This window comes from Eretmochelys imbricata, chromosome 1 (genome assembly GCF_965152235.1).
Source record: "Eretmochelys imbricata isolate rEreImb1 chromosome 1, rEreImb1.hap1, whole genome shotgun sequence".
Taxonomy (NCBI): Eukaryota; Metazoa; Chordata; order Testudines; family Cheloniidae; genus Eretmochelys; species Eretmochelys imbricata.
Window position 1 is genome coordinate 64,173,988 of NC_135572.1, and position 22,354 is coordinate 64,196,341.

The following is a 22,354-nucleotide window of genomic DNA, read 5'->3' on the forward strand; positions in this document are numbered from 1 at the left end:
GGATGGAGATGGTGTCCTTTGCCCCTGATACTATATAGTCCTATGGTTAGAGCTCTCACCTGGGATGTGGGAATTCTAGGTTCAAGTCCCCATTCTGTCTGATTCAGAGTAACAACTTTAACTTGGGTCCTTTCACTTTGCAGGTGTGTGTCCTAACCACCAGACTATAGGGTATTCCAGGGTGAGTCTCGCCCAGCTTCTTCTGTTGAAGTTGTTTCACTTTGTATTAAATAATTAAATATTCATTAGGCAAGAGAGAGAGAGAATGGTGGTTAGGGGACTCACCTGGGAGGGGGAGTTCTGGGTTCAAGTCCCTGCTCCAATGACTATTTATACAAAGTGGAACAGCTTCAATAGGAGAGACTGAGTGAGGCCGATTCCAGAATACCATATATGGTTAGGGTACTCATCAGGGACAGGGGAGATTCTGAAACATGCTTAGCAGGGACTTGAATCCGGTCTCCAGCATTCCAGGTAACTTCTCTAACACCGAGGCAATAAGGCATAAAGAGGCCACCAGCCCAAGCTCCTTCTCTTTCCACTTCATGAAGCTACCTTGAAAATATTTTGTCAGAAACTATTTGGCAGATTTGTGTTGAATTCATGAATAGTTTCAGTAGACCTAAAACTGCATTTTTCAACAAATAAACTTTGTCCAAAATTTTTGTGCTCTACTCCAACTTAAATACACCCATGATCCTACATATTATTGCACAACATTGCCCACTGAGCCATTAAATACTGTAACTCATTTCTGAGACATTATGATTGGTGGTTATGCCTCTTTTCGCTTTTAGAGTATTTCTGATCCATTCCAGTCTGTTTCGGTTAGGAGAGGTAACTTATGAAAATGTAATTAACATACTGAAGTACAAAATGTGGTTTTTTATCATAGCTACATTTAAGGAGGAGACATGAAAACTGACTTTAAATTCAAATAGGAATTGATTGAGATTGTGCAGTACATTTTTTTGTACCTTGCTAATGATAAAATGGCTCTAAATTGGTGCCTTAGGTATACTGCTAATGTTATCTGATTTGAATAAATCTCCTATAGTGATACTAAATCTAATATTGTTGTTTTTTTGTTTGGGAATATTGTATTACATAATTTATGGCTCATTTTCTGTTCTTCTATGTGAATCATTATTCTTGCATTGGGTCTGCACGAAGTAGTCATGTATAATTTCAAGCGAGACTTGATTGTAATGTGGGAAGACTGCAGAACTGTCTTCTTTGTCTGCAATGAGTCTTTTCCTGGCAACGTGATTGAAGTTTTCAATATGAAATAGATGTACTCTTCAGAAAAGAGTACAGTGATAAACCTGTATTGTTATTACTTGTGGTACAGCATATTATATACAAACAAAATGTTCTCTTATTCAGAGGAGCATCCCTTCATTATAGTTAAAAAAACCAAACTTGCTAAAGTTAGACTTTTAATTCTGTGAAAAAAAAAATACATAACACAGTTTCATTGTTTTTTCTCTTCTTTATAAAAAGAAAGATATTTGTAACTCTAATTCATAGTTTCCAAACGTTGAGCATCTGTGGAAATCCATCATTAGCTTGCCTGAAGGCTGAACTCAGTGAAGCATATTTCAGCCGCCCTTACCTTAGAAGGCCTCGATGTATGATCTACAAATTGAATACCTTAAATCAAGATAGAACATTTCATTCTGGCTCCTCTGTGTTAAAGACGAGGGAAGCAGAAGACCAAATTTAACTGGAAGACCACTCTTTTGATCCCTCCCCTATAGGTCTTCAGTCTGTAGTTCAGGCATCAGGGCCATCACTAAAAGATGTCATTGCATTCCAACTATTACCTTATTTTAATTGATCCAGGAACATACTAAAACTGAGTTAGATGCATGGAAGATTGTTCGAGTAAGTGAAGATTTTCGTGTGATAGCTCTGGGCCTGCCAGTACCTAGATATTCTGGTAATCCATTGGACCCTCCTCTTCGTTCTAGATTTCAAGCAAGAGATGTTTATCATCTACCCTTTAAGGTAAGTGCCATTGTAGATCAGTTAAAGCTTGTTTACAGAGCAGGACTAATTGATACTTTAATCTTGTATTTTACCTATTATACATCCAAAAATTAATCCTTGAACATGAATAAAATATTTTGACCCTTTTTTGGGCGCGGGTCATATTGATACCCAGTTAATTACTGAAAAGAAAGAGATAATCTCCAAGAGATAAATTCATGGAGGATAGGTCCATCAGTGGCTATTAGACAGGACTGAAAACCATACTCTGAAGTGTCCCTAGCCTCTGTTTGCCAACAGGGGACGGATCACCTGTTCTGTTCATTCCCTCTGAAGCACCTGGCACTGGCCACTGTTGGAAGACAGGATACTGGGATAGATGGACCATTGGTCTGACCCACTATGGCTGTTCTGATGTTTTTATTTTGTAGCTAAAATTAATTTCAATAAAACAATATAATCCTAAAACAAAGATATGCGAACTTTTTTTTCTTTTAGAAAATTAATTCTGTGTGCCAAGACCAGGCTCTTTGCTTCAAAAGGCTCGGTGTCTAATCAGATGAGAAATAGAAAATATCTCGCACAATATGCACTGTTATCCATGGTATAACCCAGAAATTAATCTGATATGTGATGCTATGTTCTATTTTCAGGACCATCTTAAGCTATTATACTCGGTTGGATCAAATGTTTCTGCACAGAGGTAAATTTTCATAATTACAAAAAAGTAGTGTTGAGAGGCTGAATGTTCTGTCCTGTCAGGATTGTTTGCAATTTGTGTGCTGTATCCCTTGTGGTGGACTCAGACCAGAAGGCTATAAAAGAGTAGTGGAAAGTAAATATATCAGCTTCAGGATTAGCAGGTCCCTGTTTCCTGGATAGCCAAACAAAGGCTACCCCAGGCCAATCAAGACACCCAATGCCATTTAACCTGTCTAAGGATTAGTTAAGGCCGTTAGGCTAATGCAGGCACCTGATTACAATTAACCAGCAAAGGCTCAATTAAGGCCATTCGGCTAATGGAGACAGCTGGAACCAATCAAGGTCCCATTTACACTGCTTAAAAGCTCTCCTTCCAGTGAGTTCCAGGGGAAGGAAATTGGAGGAGAGGAAGCGATAGCTGAAGCCTGAGGAAGGGTCAAGGTAGAGAAAGAGTTGGAGGAGAGGAAGTATTGGGAAGGACAGAGGTAAAGGAGAAGGTAGAAAAGGAGGTTGCGGGGAAGTGGCCCAGGGAGTCGAAGCAGCTCCGGTGGTGAAGGGAAAGCCACCAACAGCTGCTACCATTAGGGTCCCTGTGCTGGAACCCGGAGTAGAGGGTGGGCCCAGGTTCCCCTTCCCCTTGCATGCTCTACAGAGACCTTCTTGAGAGGGGAAGTAGACCTCGATCCAGGCAGGGGGCTGAACAACATCTAAACCCAAAGGAGCAGCAGAGACTGTGGGGTATCCCCCTTCCCACCTCCCATACTGGCCTGTGATGAAAGTAACTCGGTGTAGGCTGTGGTCCTTGCTGCTAGGCTAAGGCAGCTCAGTGAGCTTCTGACGCCACAGAATCTGCCTGGAAGCGCAGGACCTACCAAAACAGACTTGGAGCTTTTCACACCCTAGAGACTGATGAGAACTAAGTGAATTTTTAGTAAGTATGGGAATATTTTTAAACAGTTTTTCGTATATAATTACAGTTTTCATATTGTGAGTCCTTAATTCTGTAGAACTTTATTAGATAAAATTTACTTGTATTCAGAAGTTGCTTCAACATCTTATGCTGTGTTGAGCTTCATAGGGCTTAAAGTTTTAAAGTATGTTTTGCATGTATAAAACATTACAGTTTCTTGTTTATTTTCCAGAATCTCTCAGCTCTTGTCTTTTGCTACAACTCTCTGCTCCCAGGAATCTTCTACGCTAGGACTTCCAGATTTTCCTTTAGACAGTTTATCAGCTGCAGTTCAGATTCTGGTACGTGCATGTAACTGTGAAGTGAAATTTTAAAAGTGAGGAATTTCCTCAGATATAATTTGAATGGTTCATATCTTATTAGTGTCTTTGGAACTACTAGATTAATAAGAACACTAAAAAAATCTTTCTCTCTCTGAATTGGATCTCATTGGACACATCCTTAATTGGATCTCTGTGGGCACCATAAAGACTGCAGAGATCCAGATGTAAGATCAGGAGATAAATTAGTATGAATCATGAGGCAAGAAAGATTTCAGCAGAGCTTCTTGGTGTATTGAACAATGATTAGATTCAATTAATTCATTAGGCGTGTGGATTAGCCAGGTGATTTAAAATTGATGTAGGTGTGTTTATTTGGGGGGGAGGAATTTGAAACTATTTCTCTCAGAGAAACTGACTTATTGATACCACATAAAAAACTATGAAGTGATAAGCACAGTGATTAGACTAATTTATAGTGTGCTTTAGGAAAGGAATATATGTGGGATTTTTAAATACATTATATCATTTTATTCTTCTAGCCCTGTGGTGAAAATGACTTTTAAATTAATGTCAGACTGCTTCCAAAATAGTGGAAATAAAATGTCCACTCAGCTATTTATGTGACCTGAGAGGTGAAGGAAGTATTTTATTTTACATTAAAAAATGTAGTGTGTTATCATTGTGTGCCAGTGTCTGATCTATCTATAGCTTCCTAAACCAGGTTCTCAACTTTTTCCATGCTGTGGCCCTGTTCCCTTCTGGGACCTTATGTTCCTCCCCTCATCTATATATGCCCATATATGTTGGGGATATGTGCAAACAAAAGAAACTAGAGAATTTTGAGTGAAAAATCTATTTTGTTTTATTTAGGGCTTGATTATGCAACTATTACTCACCTTGGTGAGCACTTAAACAAGTAGTTCTTCTTCTAGTGCTTGCTCATGCCGATTCCAAGTAGATGTGTGTGCTTAGTGGTACCCGTCGGGTCGGCTGTGGAGCCCCCAGGAGTCGTGCCTTTATGGCAGTGTATGTAGGTCCTTGCCGACCCGCTGCCTCTTAAGTTCCTTCTTACTGCTCATGATGGTCACTGGAGCTGCTGCTTCTCTCTTGATACGGGAAGCGATCCCCTAGTGGTCTTTCTCTTTGTATCTGTAAATTGTTAACTTAGTATTAGTTAGTGTTTCAAGTAGTGTTTATAGTTGGTTAGATAAGTTTCTGTTAGGGTTTCCCCCACTGTGTTCTTCCCCTTCTGGGGACTGCGGCATGCCTCGGTCTCAAGGGTTCAAACCATGCAGGTCCTGCCAGAAGCCTTTCCCCAGGGGTGACCCCCACGACCCTTGTTAAAGTGCTTAGGGGAGGCTCTCCAGACCTACAGGTGCAAGATCTGCAAAGGCTTCCACCCAAGATCCAAGAAGGAGAGACTTTAGGTTAAAACTACTCCTTGTGGAGTCAGTTCTCCATCCCCAGCCGGGACAGCCTGCATCAGACCCGAAGTCCAGTGCTTCGATGCGGAGTGCACCAGCCTCAGTGAGAGAGATTGCGGCGCGGAAAAAGGACTCTGGGTCCAGAGACCCTTGGCACCACCACTTCCTGGCACTGAAGACCTCCACTGTGGCTACCCGGCACTGCTCGCACTCGCTGGTGCCACACAAGAAGCAGAAGAGAGCCAAAAGGAGGGGGCGTTCGCTCACAATTAGAGCCGTGGAATGCGAAAGCGCTAGTGGAGTGCATCCCATGCCAGGACACTCAGCCCGTGCTCCGGCTAAACTGGCACCAGCCTTGCAGAGAGATCCGTTGAGTCCAGTACTGGTGGACTCCCCCACGCGGGAGAGTCTGGTAGAGGATCTGGATCTTCTGTCCACCCCGGACATGTTCGAGGCAGCCAGGGACCTTGTAGCTATGACAGCTCAGGTGGCACCGGCCCTGCAGAAAAGTGTTATGCCTTCTAAGGACAAACCAGCCATAATGCGGCACCGGCCGCCCTCCCCTTGACACTACTTCCTGGCACCACCCCATTGCGCATCCCTGTGGTCACCGAGATCAGAGTCCTTGTCGGACTCAGAGCCAGAGTGGTATGTCTCGAAATGGATTCGGCACTGTAACCCCCACTCAGAGGATAGGGTTAATTGGAGCTCTTCCAGACTTAGGTCAAGCCAAAGCATTCCTTCCGGAATCGCGTTTTCTGATCAGGGGCACCATCATTGAGGGCTTACAACGACAGCTCGCTGCTACGGTGCAAAATTGCCTGAAGCTGCTCAGTTGTATGGCTGCTTATACATATGCGGTTCAGCACACGAGACTGTGGCTCTGACCTCTTCAGGCCTGGCTGGCCTCAGTATACAGGCCAAACCGAGACCGCCTAGACAAGATAGTTACTCTTCCTTCTCCAGTTATTGAGTGCCTCCCGTGCAGGGGCGACGAGTTATATCTCCATGTGGTGCCTTAGCACCAGCAATATTTGGGGCCCAGCTCCACCAATATTTGGGAATGGATGTCCCCCCGACCCCACCTGCCGCCCCCCCCGTGCCTCCCCTGAGTGTCCCCCGACCCCCTCTTGCTACCCCCGGTCCTCCGCATGCCTCCCCGGGCCCCGGAGCAAAGCATCCCTGCCTCTGCCTCTTCCGCGCAGCTCCATGCTGCCTCCCTGCAGCAACTGCTGCCGCAGGGTCCTAGTGCCCCTCCATCTCCACTGCTACGGCACACTGACTCTGAGCCTGCCATTCCACCTCAGAGCCTTCCCTTTTCCGTCGGGACGCTCCACCCCCATGCAGGGCAAGGAGGCAGCCCCATCCCTCACCCCCAATGAGGCTACAGTCAGGGGCAACAGTAGGGGAGGAGGCGGCACCCACCATGGTGGAGGTGAAGGAGATTCCTGGACCTGAGAAGGGCCCTAGGAGTACATGCAGTGACAGTGGTGGGGGTAAGTGTGCTGCTGGGGGGGGCGGGAAAGGGGGGCTCCTCCCCCAGAGCTCGCTGTTGCTGGCAGGGAAAGGGCTGGGGGGAGTCCTTCTCTCTGGCCTCTGTCCTGGAGCAGACTGCCTGCACCCCAAACTCATCCCCAGCCCTGCCCCACCCCAGAGCCCACACCCCCAGCCAGAGCTTTCACCCCCCCACTGCACCCTCAACCCTCTACCCTAGCCCTGAGCCCCTCCAACAGCCCAAACACCTTATCCCCAGTCCCAGCCAGAGCCCTCATCTCCCTGCACTCCAACCCTCTGCCCCAGTCCTGAGCCGCCTCCAACACCACAAACCCCTCCTCTCCAGCCGCAGACACAGCCGCCATCCCCCCGCACCGCAACCCTCAGCCTCTCCAACACCACAAACCCCTCATCTCCAGCCCCAGACACAGCCCTCATCCCCCTGCACTCCAACCTTCTGCCCCAGCCCTGAGCCTCTCTAACCCCGCAAGCCCCCCAGCCCCAGACAGAGTCCTCACCCCCCACACTCCTACTCTCACCCTGAGCCCCTCCCACACCTCAAACCCCTTATCTGCAGCCACACCCCACAGCCCTCACCCCAAACCCCCTCCCATCCCCAAACTCCCTTCCAGAGCCTTGGGCAGGTGGGGGGTGGAGTTTGGGCAGGGGCGGGTTCTGGGCAAAATTTCTACAAGCCTGCCACCCCTGCTCCTGTGGTGGCAAGCGGTGTATGCAGAATTACCCTTCTCCAGGCTCCAGCCCTCACTGTCTCTAGTCACAGATGCTTCGGCGATGGGATGGGGGACGCACCTTGGAAGACTCAGGAGTCAAGGTCTCTGGTCCCAGGCAGAACTTTCACTGCACATCAATGTCCGGGAGCTAAGAGTGGTTCGCCTTGCTTGCCAGGCATTCCAAACCCATCTGGAGGGCATTGAGCAATATTCTACATAAACAGATAGGGTGGTGCCCTCTCCTCTCCCCTATGCCAGGAAGCCCTCAAACTGTGGGACTTCTGCATTGCGTAATCAATACATCTAGAGGCATCATACCTTCCAGGCTCTCAGAACGACCTGGCCAATCATCTCAGCAGGTCCTTTCACAATCACAAGTGGTTGCTTCAGCCGAATGTCGTGATCAGCATCTTCCAACAGTGGGGATTTCCCCAGATGGACTTGTTCACAATGAGGCACAACAGGAAATGTCAGCAGTTCTGTTCCTTCCTGAATCTCAGCCTGGACTTGCTTACAGATACTTTTCTCCTCCCTTGGAAGGATGGTTGGTTTTTGTCAATACGATGGTTGGCCGCTTCCTCAAAGGACTAGTTAGACTGAACCCTCAAGTAAGACAGCCAATCCCCCCACGGGATCTCATCCTGGTGCTTTGAAGACTGATGGGTCCTGCCTTTGAGCTCTCTTCTCTACCTTTCCTGGAAAGTAGCGTTCTTGGTGGCTATAACTTCAGCCAGGAGGGTGTCTGAGCTTAAGGCCTTAACTTCTGAGCCCCCATATACAGTCTTGTATAAGGACAAGGTACAGTTGCAGCCACACCAAGCTTTTCTCCCAAAGGTAGTTTCACAATTCCACATAATCCAGGACATATTTCTTCCAGTGTTCTTTGCTAAGCCACACGCTAGCAACCGGGAGCGAATACTGCACTCCCTGGATGTCAGGTGAGCGTTAGACTTTTACATTGAAAGAACAAAGCCTTTTTGGAAATCAGTGCAACTTTTCATTGTGGAGCGGATAAATGGACTTCCAGTATTGTCCCAAAGAATCTCTTCATGGATCATGGCCTGCATCAGGGCATGCTATGACCTGGCAAAGATCCCTGCCCCTGCGCTGACAGCACACTCCATACGAGCGCTTGCATCTTTGGTGGCATTCCTGGTGCAAGTCCCTATTCAAGACATCTGCAGGGCAGCAACGTGGTCATCGGTCCACACTTTTACATTGCGCTACGCCATTATTCAGGAGGCCAGAGATGATGCCACATTTGGCAGAGCGGTGCTGCAGTCTGCGACCTACTGAGCTCCAACCCTTTCTCCTAGGAAATGCTTGGGAGTCACCTACTTGGAATCGACATGAGCAAGCACTCGAAGAAAAAAAATGGTTACCTACCTCCTTGTAACTGTTGTTCTTTGAGATGTGTTGCTCATGTCCATTCCAAGACCCACCTGCCTGCCGCTCTGTCAGAGTACTCTGGCAAGAAGGAACGGAAGAGGCAGCAGGTCGGCAGGGACCTATATACACCGCCATGAAGGCCCAACTGCAGGTGGCTCTGCAGCCGACCTGACAAGTACCGCTAGGGGAAAAAATTTCTGACAACTGTTAATGCAGCGCACACACCTGCTTGGAATGGACATATCTCAAAGAACAACAGTTACGAGACGATAGGTAGACTTTTTTTTCATTCATCTGTGCAACCCTTACACAATCTAGCACTTAATTATATGGAATTCCAACTGTAGAGCAGGTAAATTGAGCATTGATTGGGATTTTAGTTTTCTGGAGTTTCTTTTTCTCCCATTGAAGGGTATACGTAGCTCATACCTAGTGATCCCCAATGACATTCATAGCTATGCTCAGTTTTTTATTTCTTTTTTACTTTGCCACCATAACTCAGTTATTTATGGGCTTGCTGAGTACAAAAAAAAAAAAAAAAAGAAACAGAGAGACATATTAGTTATTACTTACACTTAGTAATCAAATTGTTTTAGACTGCTAATACAATTTATTTTTTCTGCAAATAATTGGAAGTAAAGTGTAGTAATTTTTAGTAGCCTATTTCTACACTAAACAGTATTAACTGAACTATTCAGTAATTTCCAGTAATTGAATTATGAAGTAAAATCTGTACAGTGTAATGGAATCAATATTTAATTATTATAAATTGCTATGAATGACTCAACCATGCTGCAGATTTCTGTAATACAGATATTTATTTATTACTTCTATGAAACTGCCCATTGCATTTCTTTGCTCAGAGATATTTAGAAAATATATGTAAGCATGATTTATTCTATATTATAGTGTGCCATACACAGAATGGTTCAAGTAAGTGCAGCAATCACAGTAAAATAAGGCTTAATTTATAAATGTCTTGTAGGGAGGGCAAAAGAGCCTTTTTAGTTCCAAGTAACCTAATAGCCAGTATTGCCTAAACTTAAATGTCATAGCTGAATTTCCTCATAAAAAATCTTGCTTTACTACAGTTGTGGCTGCTGTTAGTTTCAGTTCCTTTTTGAAAAGTGGTTATAAAGTATACACTTAAGGACCCCAAAACATTAGAATTTAAGAATGTTAACACTTTGTAACCAGTAACTCTTCTTGAGAAGTCCTACCATCACTGTATACAAAGTTAAGTCTCTACACTCAAGAAAAGCAGATTGCAGGTATCAGAAATGACAGAAATGGGCCTGATCTCTTGACTTGCATATGAAAATGGATTGAAATAGAAAATTGAAGATAAAGGAAAAGTGTGGAGGGGCAAAGTGTCACATTGGTTTCAGCATTAAAATGTTTCTAAACTGCGTTCACTTTTAATAAATCTTAAAAATAGGAAAATTGTAGTCTCCCCTTGCATGTGAGTCTTCTCGGTCCTTTTTATAGTTTCACACTCCGATCTACTTTTATGGGAAAGTGTCTTTCTGCAGTTTAGTGGCATCAATCTCCAGTAATTTTTATTGATCTCTCTATGGTAGTTCTGTTGTTGGCTTGTATTCTAACTGATTATACTCCCTTCGGCCTTCAACATGCTGCAGCCAAAATGTATCTTTCTTTCTTGATGCTTTAATCGTTTCCCACCTTGTTTGAATTGCCCTACTGGCTTCCTGTGTTTCCACATAAAGTTCATACTCCTCCTCGCTGTCAAGACTGCGTTGCATCGCTCGTCTCCATCTTTGACTTTTTTTCCTGTTACATCTTCTTTTATGTTCTAGTCTTTGGCAATCCTTGCCTGTTTTCTCCCACTCATAACTTCACTCCTTTCATGTTACCTCCGATACTTGAAACAGCCTCACTATCTAGGGGGCCTCACCACATTGCTCTCTTCCTAAAATACCTTTTATCTTCCCTCCCACCATTTATGACTTAAGTAAAAAAACAAACAATCCTCCATTCCCAACCTGGTAAATATTTATATTATATCAATTCTGTTGAAATCCAGTCAAATTCTGTTAAGATCCAATTACAAGATGCATGCCTAACCTCTACAGTGTATATTGATGTAACTGATGCATCTAGACCCTCCTCCTCATGTTGTCTAACCTCGATTATAAAGTCTTGCAAGCTGAGATTTGTCTTTTTAGCACCATTCACACCTATAGTGCCGCAGAAACAACAAGGACAGTCTGTGAGCAGATAAGACTTGTTCAAGTGTACTGAATTTCTTGGCTACAGCACTTTTTAAAAAACATACCAGATTCTGACCACTGGCAGTCTGCAGTGGAGGCCAGTATATGCAATAAGCAACTGTAACACTCTTTACTTCTCCCTGATGTCTTCCAAGACCTCAAGGGAGTTAAGTAGCACAGAGCACCAGAAGGAAAGACAGCAGCTGTCATATCTTGAAACTACCCTGCCTCCTCTGTGTGATGTTAGAAATCAACAGCTGGTGGCTCATTCTTCAGTTCATATCTAGATTCTTTAGAATCTTCAGTTTCAACAATTAACCCCTCTCTCCACCATCAGAAAAGAGTATGAGACCTAGTGGGAGTGGAGGTGGGGAGGTAGGTGAGACAGCTATTGGGGAAGCATGGGTGAAGTGTCCCTGGTTTTGTCTCAAAAGCTGAATGGTGCCCTTGTTTGTTGTCTCTCTTGCCTCTTTTGCAGTTGTGTCAGTATAAAGTGTTCCAGGCTAATGGATAATTGAATTAATCTTTCCTGTATTTTTATTTCTAATTAGGATTCCTTCCCTATGATGTCAGTCCAGCATATAATCAAATGGCTTTACCCTTATAATGTCCTACTAGGAAGGGAAGGCAGGACTGCAGTAGAAGATGCATTAAAAGTGAGTACTGTGCATTTTATATACAAATCCCAGAGAGCAGTCAGTTACTACAGTAGCCCCATTAAATCATAATAAGACATCAAAGCAATGCTAATTATTTAAATAATATATGTTAACGCTGATGTTAAAAAAAAGATTTTGAACAATACCTTCATAAACCAACAGATTTCATTAGATGAGTGTTTTATATCTTCTACTGAATTTAGGCCACAATTCAGAGGTTCTTAAACACATGCGTAACTTTAACAATGCGATAGTCCCATTGATTTCAGTGTGACTACTCACATGTTTAAATTTAGGCATGTGCTTAAGTGCCTTACTGAATCAGGGCCTTAGCGAGAAGATATTGACAAGATAGGTCTTTGTCACTAAAATGGAAAATAATAATTTTTCTAAAATTCATAAACTTCTTAGAAAATTAATTGTGATTAAATTACTTCACATGAAAAATATTGAGTGTGTCGTGACAATTCTACTAGTTTGTTTATCTTTATGGACATTTGTATCTGTTAAACATTCAGTTAATCTATAGAGCTTTCTGAAATAATGCTGAACAAAAACTAAAAAACTAAAAAAGAAAGACAGAGAAAATGCGTATTTTATGTCTCTTCATTTCCCTGCCCACTTTCTCCTCCTGCCAGCATTTTCCTAGATTCATAGTCTTTTTCAGAGTCACTATTTCCAGATAGAATTTCCCGACTGGTAAGTATGCCCCCCATTCTTTTTTCTTAGATGTATTACTTTACATTTGGCCCTATTGAAAGGCTTATTGTTTGCTTGTACCCAGTTTACTAAGCAATCCAGGATCCGTCCTCTTCATTATTTATCACTCCCCCAATCTTTGTCAACCAACTTGATCAGTAATGATTTTATGTTTTCTTCTGGGTCATTGATAAAAATATTAAAGAGCACAGGCCTGAGAATCAATCCCTGCAGAACCCAACAAGAAAAAATACATGCTCAGTGATGTTTGTCATATTTGTCATTGACTGTTACATTTTTGAGACCTGTCATCCAGATTTTTATAAATTTGTATGCCATATTGATTTTGTATTGTTCTAGGTTTTAATCAAAATGTTGTGTGGTACCAACACAAATGTCTTACAGAAGTCTAGGTGTATTACATCAGCACTGTTACCTTTATCACTCAAACTTGTAATTTCATCAAAGAGTATCAAGTTTGTTTGACAAGATCTATTTTTCATAAATACATGTGGTTGGCATTAATTATATTACCCTTCTTTAATTCTTTATTAATTGAGTCCTTTATCGGGTGTTCCATTATTTTGCCCAGGTTCAGTGTCAGGCTGACAGACCTATAATTACCTGGGTCATCCCATTTGCCCTTTTTATATACTGGCACAATGTTTTTCCAATCATCTGGAACTTCCCCAGTTTTCCAAGATTTATTTAAATCAATATTAACTGTTCAGAGAGGTCCTTGGGGAGGTCTTTTAAAACGTTTGGATATAAGTAATGTGTACCTGCTGACTTTAAAATGTCTAAATTTAGTAGTGTGTATTTAATATCCTGCTTAGTTAATGCTGGAATGGAAAGTATTTCATCATAGGATATGCATACATCTGGCTTTTTCCCACATATGGAACAGAAATATTTATTGAACACTTTTGCCTTTTCTGCATATTGACCATTTTACCCTTTCCATCTCATAACGAACCGATACCATAAGAGTCCTTTTGCCATAATACACTAAAAAACATTTCTTGTTTTCCTTAACTCTGTTAGTTGTAGATATTTCCTTGTGTCCTTTTGCTTCCTTTATCAATTTCTACAATTTCTAGCTTTTAATTTGTATTTATTGCTATCAACATTTCCTTTCTTCCACTTCTAAAATTTATTTATTGCTTCTTTCGCTTCCTTAAGCCAGTCTGGTTTTTAACCTGTGTAGTGTTCTTCCTCAGTTGTGATTTTTTGGGAATTCAGTAAAATGTATTTCAACATCTCTCAATTAACAGTTTTTTTTTTTTTTTGTTTAAATTCTCCCAGCTGATTTGGCTCATAATTGTTTTCAACTTTGTGAAACTAGTACTTTTAAAAGCACCCTGTATAAATATTACTGGTTGGAACTTTATTCTGTTTGCACATAACAAATATAATTAAGTCATGATCACTTGCACCAAAGCAACCACTAACTTTTAGTTCTAAGATCATTTCCTCTTTATCTGTCAAGATGAGGTCTAATATAGAATTCTTTTTATGTTAGATGCAATGCTTTGTGAGTTAGGTAATTGTCATTTATACTACATAGAAATTCCAAAGATGTTTTACTATTAGTAGCATGAGACTTCCAGTTGAGCTGGGCAGGAAATGGTTTTTTTCCTGTTTCTAATTCGGACAAAAAATCAATCTTGGAAATTTTTGTGAACTGAAAAATCCAGGAAAAAAATAATTAATTCAAATCAATCAGAATGTTTCAGTTTTGGCCATTTTTATTTTTTAGTATAATTAGCTTAGATTTTGATACAGAACTTTATTTTGAACTGGAAGACTGGAATTTTTCATGTATAAAATGTCAAAACAAAACATTCTGAAACTATTTTCAACATTTTTTCGATTCAAGAAATTCATTGAAACTGACCATTTCCTGTGAAAAGTTTTGGTTTCTATTAACCTATACTCTGATGAAAAGAAATTTCATTGAAAAATTCCCTACCAGCTCTAACCTCCAGCTTTATGTTACTCAGATTGAAGTCACAAACAATAATGCAGTTTTTTCTCTTACACGTTATATAGGTAGGTGCTTAAGGAGTTGGTTACTTTATTCTTGTATGTGACTTGGTGGTGTGTAACCATTTTGAGCTTTATCTGTTACATAGTCAGTATTCTCTTTAATTTCAGTTAATTTTTTGAGTAATGATTGAAGGATTGAAACTTTACTATATTTGTGGGAAGTACTTTCTTTATGTTGTGATTTTTAATTTATTTTGCTAGCACCCAGAGCATTAGATAGCCATCTATAGTTGTATTGAGAAATGTGAAGAAATAAAATGTTTCCTTCTCTTGTTATAACTGCACCTGGAAATGATGCTGTAATTATAAGAGTCTATCAGCAATGCATGTGGAAATAGCGTTGGACTGATCCAAAGTATATCGAACTCAATGGGAGTCTTTTTGTTTACTTCAGTTAACTTTGGATCAGGGTCTCTAACTTGCCAATTTAAATCTTAGTTCAAGATGAAACTCAGAGTGCACATTCTCAGCTTTTTTCTATTCTTCTTCCAGTGTTTGGTGGTGGTTGAAATTGGTTCAGCTGTTAAAATAAAAATAGAATTTTTGGCAGTTTTACACTAAAGTTCACTTGAGCTTTTTTTAAAAAAAGTTCACATTTAAACATGAAATATTTGTAGTCTTTTAGTCCAGAATGTGAATCTGAGAGTGAAGAGCCAAAGTATATGTCTGATTATGTTACAAAAAATAATTGTGTTTCTAACCTTAATTTGCAATGTTATGGTATCTTGTACAAATAAAGATACATAGATTTTTATATTCTTTGCAACACACTTTTAATAAAAGCAATCGAATGTGCCTAAAATAGTGTGAAGCTTACTCTAATGTTTTCAAGAGACAAGGTGGGAGAGGTAGTATCTTTTTACTGGACCATCTTCTATTGGTGAAAGAGTCAAGATTACGCAGAGCTCGAAAGCTTGTCTCTCTCACCATGGAAGTTGGTCTAATAAAAGATATTACACAACATGGCTACAACAACACTGCATCAAATGTTTTCATCACAGCAGCAATGTTCATCATTATCTGAATTGCCAGACAGATATTTATCATGATATTTGAATTCTGAACCTTCATAACCTAATTTCTATGAAATATCCTTTCACCTGCTTGAAACATGAGGCTATGGCCAAGATGGCCAGCCAAATTTAAGATGCTCTGGAACCAGTTTTTAAAAATCAGTTAGGGTCCTTTTTGCTTCTTGATTATGTAGAAAAAAGACGAAAAATCATTTCCCAAATAAGTGTAGGTTGGGTTTTTTACTTGTTTTTTACCTCTGAAATAGCAGGTTTTACGGGAGGACTTTTTGGGTATCTTAGGGTTGGTTTACACTAGAAAGTTAGGTCAGTTTAATTACATCTGTCAGGGGTATGAAAAATCCACATCCCATTGTGGCTTAGTTAAGATGACCTAAGTTCCTGGTGGATTAAGTACAAGGATGGGAGAATCCATCCCATCAGCATAGGTAGCATCTACGTTCAAGCTTTACAGTGGTACAGCTGTGTCACTGTAGTATTTTAAGTGTAGACGAGCCTTCGGATGTGTGTGGTGAGCGCTCACACCCTTACTGAAGTGTGTGTGCATGTGTGTGGGTGTGTTGAATCTTACACATGGACATATCCTCTCTTGTAAGTGTTCATTAGGCAGTAGAGTTAGAGGTGTTAAGAAAAAAACAGTAGTTTAAAAAATCTGACTAAAAATCCCTTGCTCTCTATTACTTAGCTTTCACTCTTTTGCCTCCTTTGATGTCAATAGAGTGACACCATAACTTTTTCAAGCACAAGAAGACCTGAATTTCTAATATAACCCCAGGCTCCACCCAGATAAACAGATAAGATGAAAACAAACCAAAAAACCTCAAACCCCACCGTTTTTAGCAAAAAAATTTCACGCCTCCTGCATACAGCGTAGAGTGATGGAGGGGTGGTGGAGGGCAGAGGTGGTGATAAAAGGGGCAAAAGGCAATTTTTTCCTTGGCCTATTAAAGGCTATATAATAAAAGTTTCTTGTGTGTAGGGAATCCTCAACTGTAATTACACACAAGGCTATCAAACTAAATAAACATCTTAACTTGATGCGTAATTTTTTTTTTTTTTTAAAGCTGGATGTTAAGTGGTCATAATAGTCCTCAAAGATAAATGGTGTGCTAACATAAGTGCTGGAGGCTTGGAGCTTTATTTCAGTCTCTCTGGCTTCAACATCAACAAGTCAGCGGTGGGAAATTATATCAGTAGGGCTATCTTGCAGTCAGAATAACCTAGATTTTTTTTTAATTTAGAAAAGAAACATTAAAATCTCTATAACAGAAAATTCTATAAAAGATCTGGAATTCATGGATTTCTCAGAATTCACAGATTTCTGTTGTTCCAGCTCATGACTTAGTTTAATTTGTTTGACAAGAGGAGCAGCAAGCTAATAGTTTAATAGAGAACACTTAATAGATACATACCAATGTTAGCATCTTAAAAGGTCCATTTTAACTTTTCCAGTATTAAGGTTCTTTCAGCAAATGGATATTGAACTTCAGAAGAAATTAGTCTTGCATCAATTTCTGCCATGTTTTCAGTGGAAATATTTAAAAACACAGCACTTTGTTAAATAATTACTACTTTCTCAATTTTTACAGCGTTTTGAGCTCCAAGATTCAGAAAGCCCTTTGCTTCCCAGTAGGATTAAAAAAGTGGAAAGAATACATGGAAGCAAGACCTTACAGGCTGATGTAATTCTCCAGATTGCTGAAAAAGAAGTGAAATTCCAGGTAATGATTCACAGATTCAACAAGCGATATCGGGGTGGGCAAACTTCGTGCCCCAAGGGCCACATCTGGGAATAAAAATTGCATGATACACCATGCATGCTCACAAAATTGGGGTTGGGGTGCGGGAGGGGGTGAGGGCTCTGGTTGCGGGTGTGGGCTTCTGGGTGGGGCCAGAAATGAGGAGTTCAGGGTGCGGGAGGAGGCTCTGGGCTGGGGCAGCAGAGTGGGGTGCAGGAAAAGGTGCAGGCTCCAGCTTGGGGGTGCGGGCTCTGGGGTAGGGCTGTGGATGAGGGGTTTGAAGTGCAGGAGGCTGCTCTGGGTTGGTATCGAGAGATTCAGATGGCAGGATGGGGATCAGGGCTGGGGCAGAGGGTTGGGGTGCAGAGAGAGGCTCGGGGTGCAGGCTCCGGGCGGCGCTTACCTCAAGTGGCTCCCGGAAGCAGGGGCATGTCCCTTTTCCGGCTCCTATGAGGAGGTGTGGCCAGGCGGCCCGGCAGCTCCCATTGGCTGAGGTTCCCGGCCAATGGGAGCTGCAGGGGTGGCGCTTGGGGTGGGGTCAGCGTGCAGAGCTGGCTGCCCCTACATGTAGGAGCTGGAGCGGAGCCATATGGCTGCTTCTGGGAGCTGCATGTAGCAGCCCCTGACCCTGCTCCCCGGCTGGAGCGCCGAAGCAGGGCAAGTCCCAGACCCTGCTCTCCAGTGGGAGCTCAAGGGCTGGATTAAAATGACTTGCGGCCCAGATCTGGCCCGCGGGCCGTAGTTTGCACACCCCTACGCTATATTCTTGGTTTCATATCACTACCGCAAATTTGTTATGCTACTTTCTGTTGACTCCCACCTACATTTTGATGCTCTACGTTGATAAGGAATTTGACTGAGAGCCTCAGTGAATATCCACTTTTTATGGTAATATTTAGCAAATGTAATTTATGAACTGGAAAAGTAAGGCTTTATTTTTAGGTAACTTGTGCAGGTTTCTGTGTGGTTATTTTTTCAGAGACATGACCTATTTATTTAATCAATTACTAAAGTGTTGGTGGAAAAGTACTTTCTTGATTTCTTATTTTGCGTTGCGCCATGGAATAGCATAATACAAAGCGTTTGTGATGCTCTTGTGGCTATGTTCTATATAGTTTTATTTTTCTGAAAGAATCATTTTTTTCACTATATCTTTAAATAAAAACAATAGTAGTTTCTTTCCTTTTGTCCACCACATCAAATAAAATGTGCTTGGTAATATTATTCCAACCCAGGATGTTGAAACAGAAAATGGAGAAAAAGTTTTCATATTACTGACATCAAATACAGTTAGTCTGACTTTCTTCCAGTGAAGTTTATGGTCTGTTCGGTAGAGAAAGAAGGCACTTTTTATAGACACACATGTTGATCTGAGTTTAAAGTAGAGATTGAATTCAGTGACACTGAGGTATCTATGTAATAGAGGAGAGTTAGTTGGAGGCAGAGAGAGATCTGAGTCGCACTGGGGAGGGACGGCCTCAGAGAGTTTGTACAATGGAGGTGAAGAAGGAGATTGGAGAGCAGGAACAAACTATGGTAGAATCTATGATAAGCTGATTGGAGAGCTGCTCTGAAGGAAAGAGTTAGCTTCATTAGGCACTGGAGTGGACTCAGAGTTGATTGAGGAGTTTCTCTGAGGAATGAACAGCCTCTTTGGGAACAAGAGTAGAGGAGGAATTTGAAGGGGAAGCAGTGACCAGTGTGTGTGTGGAAAGAGCAACAGAATTTAGTAGCGTAAGCAGGGGTTAAACTAGAGGAAAAACAAGTGTTGCTATTCTGCAAAGCTCTGCCCACTTATAACACCGGAGTGAGATTTCCCTCCAAGTGGATTGTTCATATCTTCACCATAGGATCATTTCTCTTCTTTCTTACCCCCTGATCTGCAATAAATGATTCTAGTGTTCACTTTGTAATTGGGATTCAGTGTTAATACCCTACTGAGGTGAGTCAGAGTCCTCTCGAGACTATTGATTCATGTTGCCTGCAAACCAAACCAAATACCATTGCATTGATTTCCATTTGATTCCTGTTCATGGGTGGTTTTTTTGGGGGGGGGGAGGCAACCACAAGCCATAAAGGCAACTTTTTTTTTTTTTTTTAAAAAAGATTTAGATTCTGGAGCACAAGAATGCAATCACCAGTGAAAAGTTACAGGGCTACTGACCCAGTGTAAACCAATCTGCCCCCGAGCCTAAACCACTTTCATATAACTTGTTTATCTTTTTTCTCCTTGTAGGTCCCAGCTGGGACTCGACCATTAAAACTGTGTTCTGGATCAGACGCTTTCATAAAGACTTCCAGCCATAAGCAGCTGTTGGCAGAAATGATGCAGTCACATATGGTTAAGGATATGTGTTTGATAGGCGGAAAAGTAAGAACTGTAAACTTTTCTTTTTTTTTCCTCCTTGCAAGGTATTTTAAATCTAATGCCTTAATTTTTATTTTATTTTATTTTTTACTTTATAGGGCTGTGGCAAAACAGTTATTGCTAAGGAGTTTGCCAATATGTTAGGATACAACATAGAGCCTGTCATGCTGTATCAGGTAAAGTAAATTATACAGTGGTGCGTATGCCTTACAAATGGTCTGAAACATGACATACATAGGTTACAGATGAAAGAAACTAGATGGAATCTCTATGTAAGGCTACAGTCTCTGAAAAATCATTCATTTAAGGAAAGAAGCAAAAGTAATATAAGAATGAAAGGGAAGTAGTTCTTGAGATACTTTGTTTATTTGGTGTCAGAATACTGAGTTGCAGAGTCTCTTCCAATTTGCAAGGCTACGTAGAGAGATTATTATATAGAGTGTGGTATGGAATTCTGAGGTAGGTTACTATGTGTATAGGGTCAGATACTAAGTCAGTAGCAAAGGTAACATTGACTTCAGGCTCTTAGTAGAGATAGAAAAAGAGAACGTCAGTGAGTGGAGTATAAGGAGATTTGTTCAATAAAGTAAATTACGATATTTCTTAGTTGCAAAGAGCTGACAGCTGGTGCTGTGAATTAGCATAACAATGTAAGAAAGAAAAGATTTTTTTTTCTTTCTAGTCTTTGGATGTTGTTCTCCTAAGTGTGTTTCCTGCCTTTGGGTCTGCATGGTGACCAGTTGTTTTGGCATATTTAGAGGCCCTGGAAGACCTTTTCCCCTTCCTTTTTTTGTTTGTCCGTATGCTATAAAATTGTGAAATGGAATTCTCCAGCATCTTCATTTTTCTATTCTGGAAGGCAGTTTCTTTATTGTGTTGAAAATGCATATTTGCTTTTATGTTTTGGGGACCTTCTTTTTGTGTTACTTTTTATGTTCTGTATACTCCTGGGGGAATTCTGCGATTCTACACATGTGCAGAATTCATGTCCTGTGTTGAATTTTTTTTCTCTGCAGAAAATACATTCTGCCGGAGTGCAGTATGCCTTTTGCCCACAAGGGGCTGCTGTGGCATCAGAACAGAGAACAGCTGCCCCAGCTGCAGATAGGGAAGAGAAGCGGCTGGGTTCCTCACAGCACCCTGCTTGTAGGGCCAGGTCAGGAGGCATGGGATATGGGGGGATGGACAGCATGGGGTTGCTGGGGGGTCACAGACTGAGGTTCAAAAGGGCTAATGGAAGGGGGACAGACTGGGACGGGGACTGAGTGGGAATGTGGGGATATGGGGGAGGGGGTGGATGAGTGGGGATTCAGGGACACATGGGGATGGTGGAGGGGCACAGGGACACATTGGAACAGGGGCAGATGTGCCTGACAATGAGAGAGGCTAGGGATCTGCCAGGGTTTGCATGGGGGAGGCTCCCTAACAACCCGTCCCCCTCAAAACCCCCAAAACTTCCATACTTCTCCCAGTCACACCCAGCAACCCTCCAAGTTCACACGCCGGCTCCTTCCCAACAATTACTTCCCTCTCCCTCAGCTCCTCTGCAATCCTTGACTCCCCCAAGCCTTTGCACTGCTTCTGAGGGGTGTAGGAAATGTGTTTCTGTACTGTAGTTTAAATGAATTATTACTCAGAGTTCTGTATTAATAGGCCTAGTAAGGAATCTATTTGTCAAAAAACATTTTCTGAATCTTTTTTGTTGTTTGTATTGTTACAGACATACTTGCTGACAGTTTTGAAATAAATTACCAAAATAATTTAAACTGGCATGACTATATTGTGTTATTTTGACAAATAAAATATGCAGAATTTTGCAGAATTTTAAAATATTGTTCACAGGATTTTTAATTTTTTTGGTGTAGAATTCTCCCAGGAGTATGTATAGCTTTAATCTTTCTTTCTTTCTTTGTTCAGATTCCATAATCTTCTCATATTGTCTTACATATTTACTTTTCTGATGCATAATGTATAGAATTTAAACCAGTACTATTTTAATTTTGTCATGATTCTTGTTGTTTAATGTTTATATTAAATATAACACAGATCCCAGTCGGGATTGAGGCTCTGTTGTGGTGGGTTCTAGAAAAACACATTCAAGGATATGGTACCTCACTCTCAGAGCTTAGAATCTAAGATGAGAAGTCACTTATGAAGTGTAGGGGGAAGGGAGCAGAGAAAGATTAATCAAATATATACAATTTTTATACAAATTTACATTTTTTTCATTGTAAATAGACAATGTAAGTGCCACTGTCTCTTTCAGTCCATCAGCCTAGCCATCATTAATTGACTGATTACCTATGTGTTGTGTCAGAGGTGGGTCTTGAGAAGAGATTTGGAGAACAAGGTTGGCGATTTACAGAGCAGTACAGGGAAGGGATGGAAAAAGGTATAGAGACATTTTTGCAAGAAGCTGACAAATGGATGGCTTTGTTGGTTGACTGTAGGAGGCATGGGACAATGACCTCACTACACGTTAAGCAGTGTTTGGCTTGCAGGAAAAGGTGTTCGGCCAATTTAAGGGGTAGAGAGCCAGACTGACTATCTGCGATAGCGTTAAACCAGGTTATCATGGGAACACTGACCCATTCCCCCTCCCAGGTGGCCAGA

At 41.6% G+C, this 22,354-nt stretch overlaps 1 protein-coding gene across 2 annotated transcripts in view; it reads left to right on the plus strand.

The window, feature by feature from the left end:
- VWA8 (von Willebrand factor A domain containing 8) overlaps positions 1–22,354 on the plus strand; it is a 289,992-nt gene that overhangs the window by 59,811 nt on the left and 207,827 nt on the right. For both annotated transcript variants that reach the window (XM_077811982.1, XM_077811992.1), the window contains exons 6-12: positions 1,846–2,010; positions 2,646–2,695; positions 3,837–3,945; positions 11,748–11,852; positions 17,224–17,355; positions 19,610–19,744; positions 19,840–19,917. In XM_077811982.1, coding sequence (XP_077668108.1) covers positions 1,846–2,010; positions 2,646–2,695; positions 3,837–3,945; positions 11,748–11,852; positions 17,224–17,355; positions 19,610–19,744; positions 19,840–19,917 — 774 coding nt within the window. The remainder of the gene's footprint in view (positions 1–1,845; positions 2,011–2,645; positions 2,696–3,836; positions 3,946–11,747; positions 11,853–17,223; positions 17,356–19,609; positions 19,745–19,839; positions 19,918–22,354) is intronic.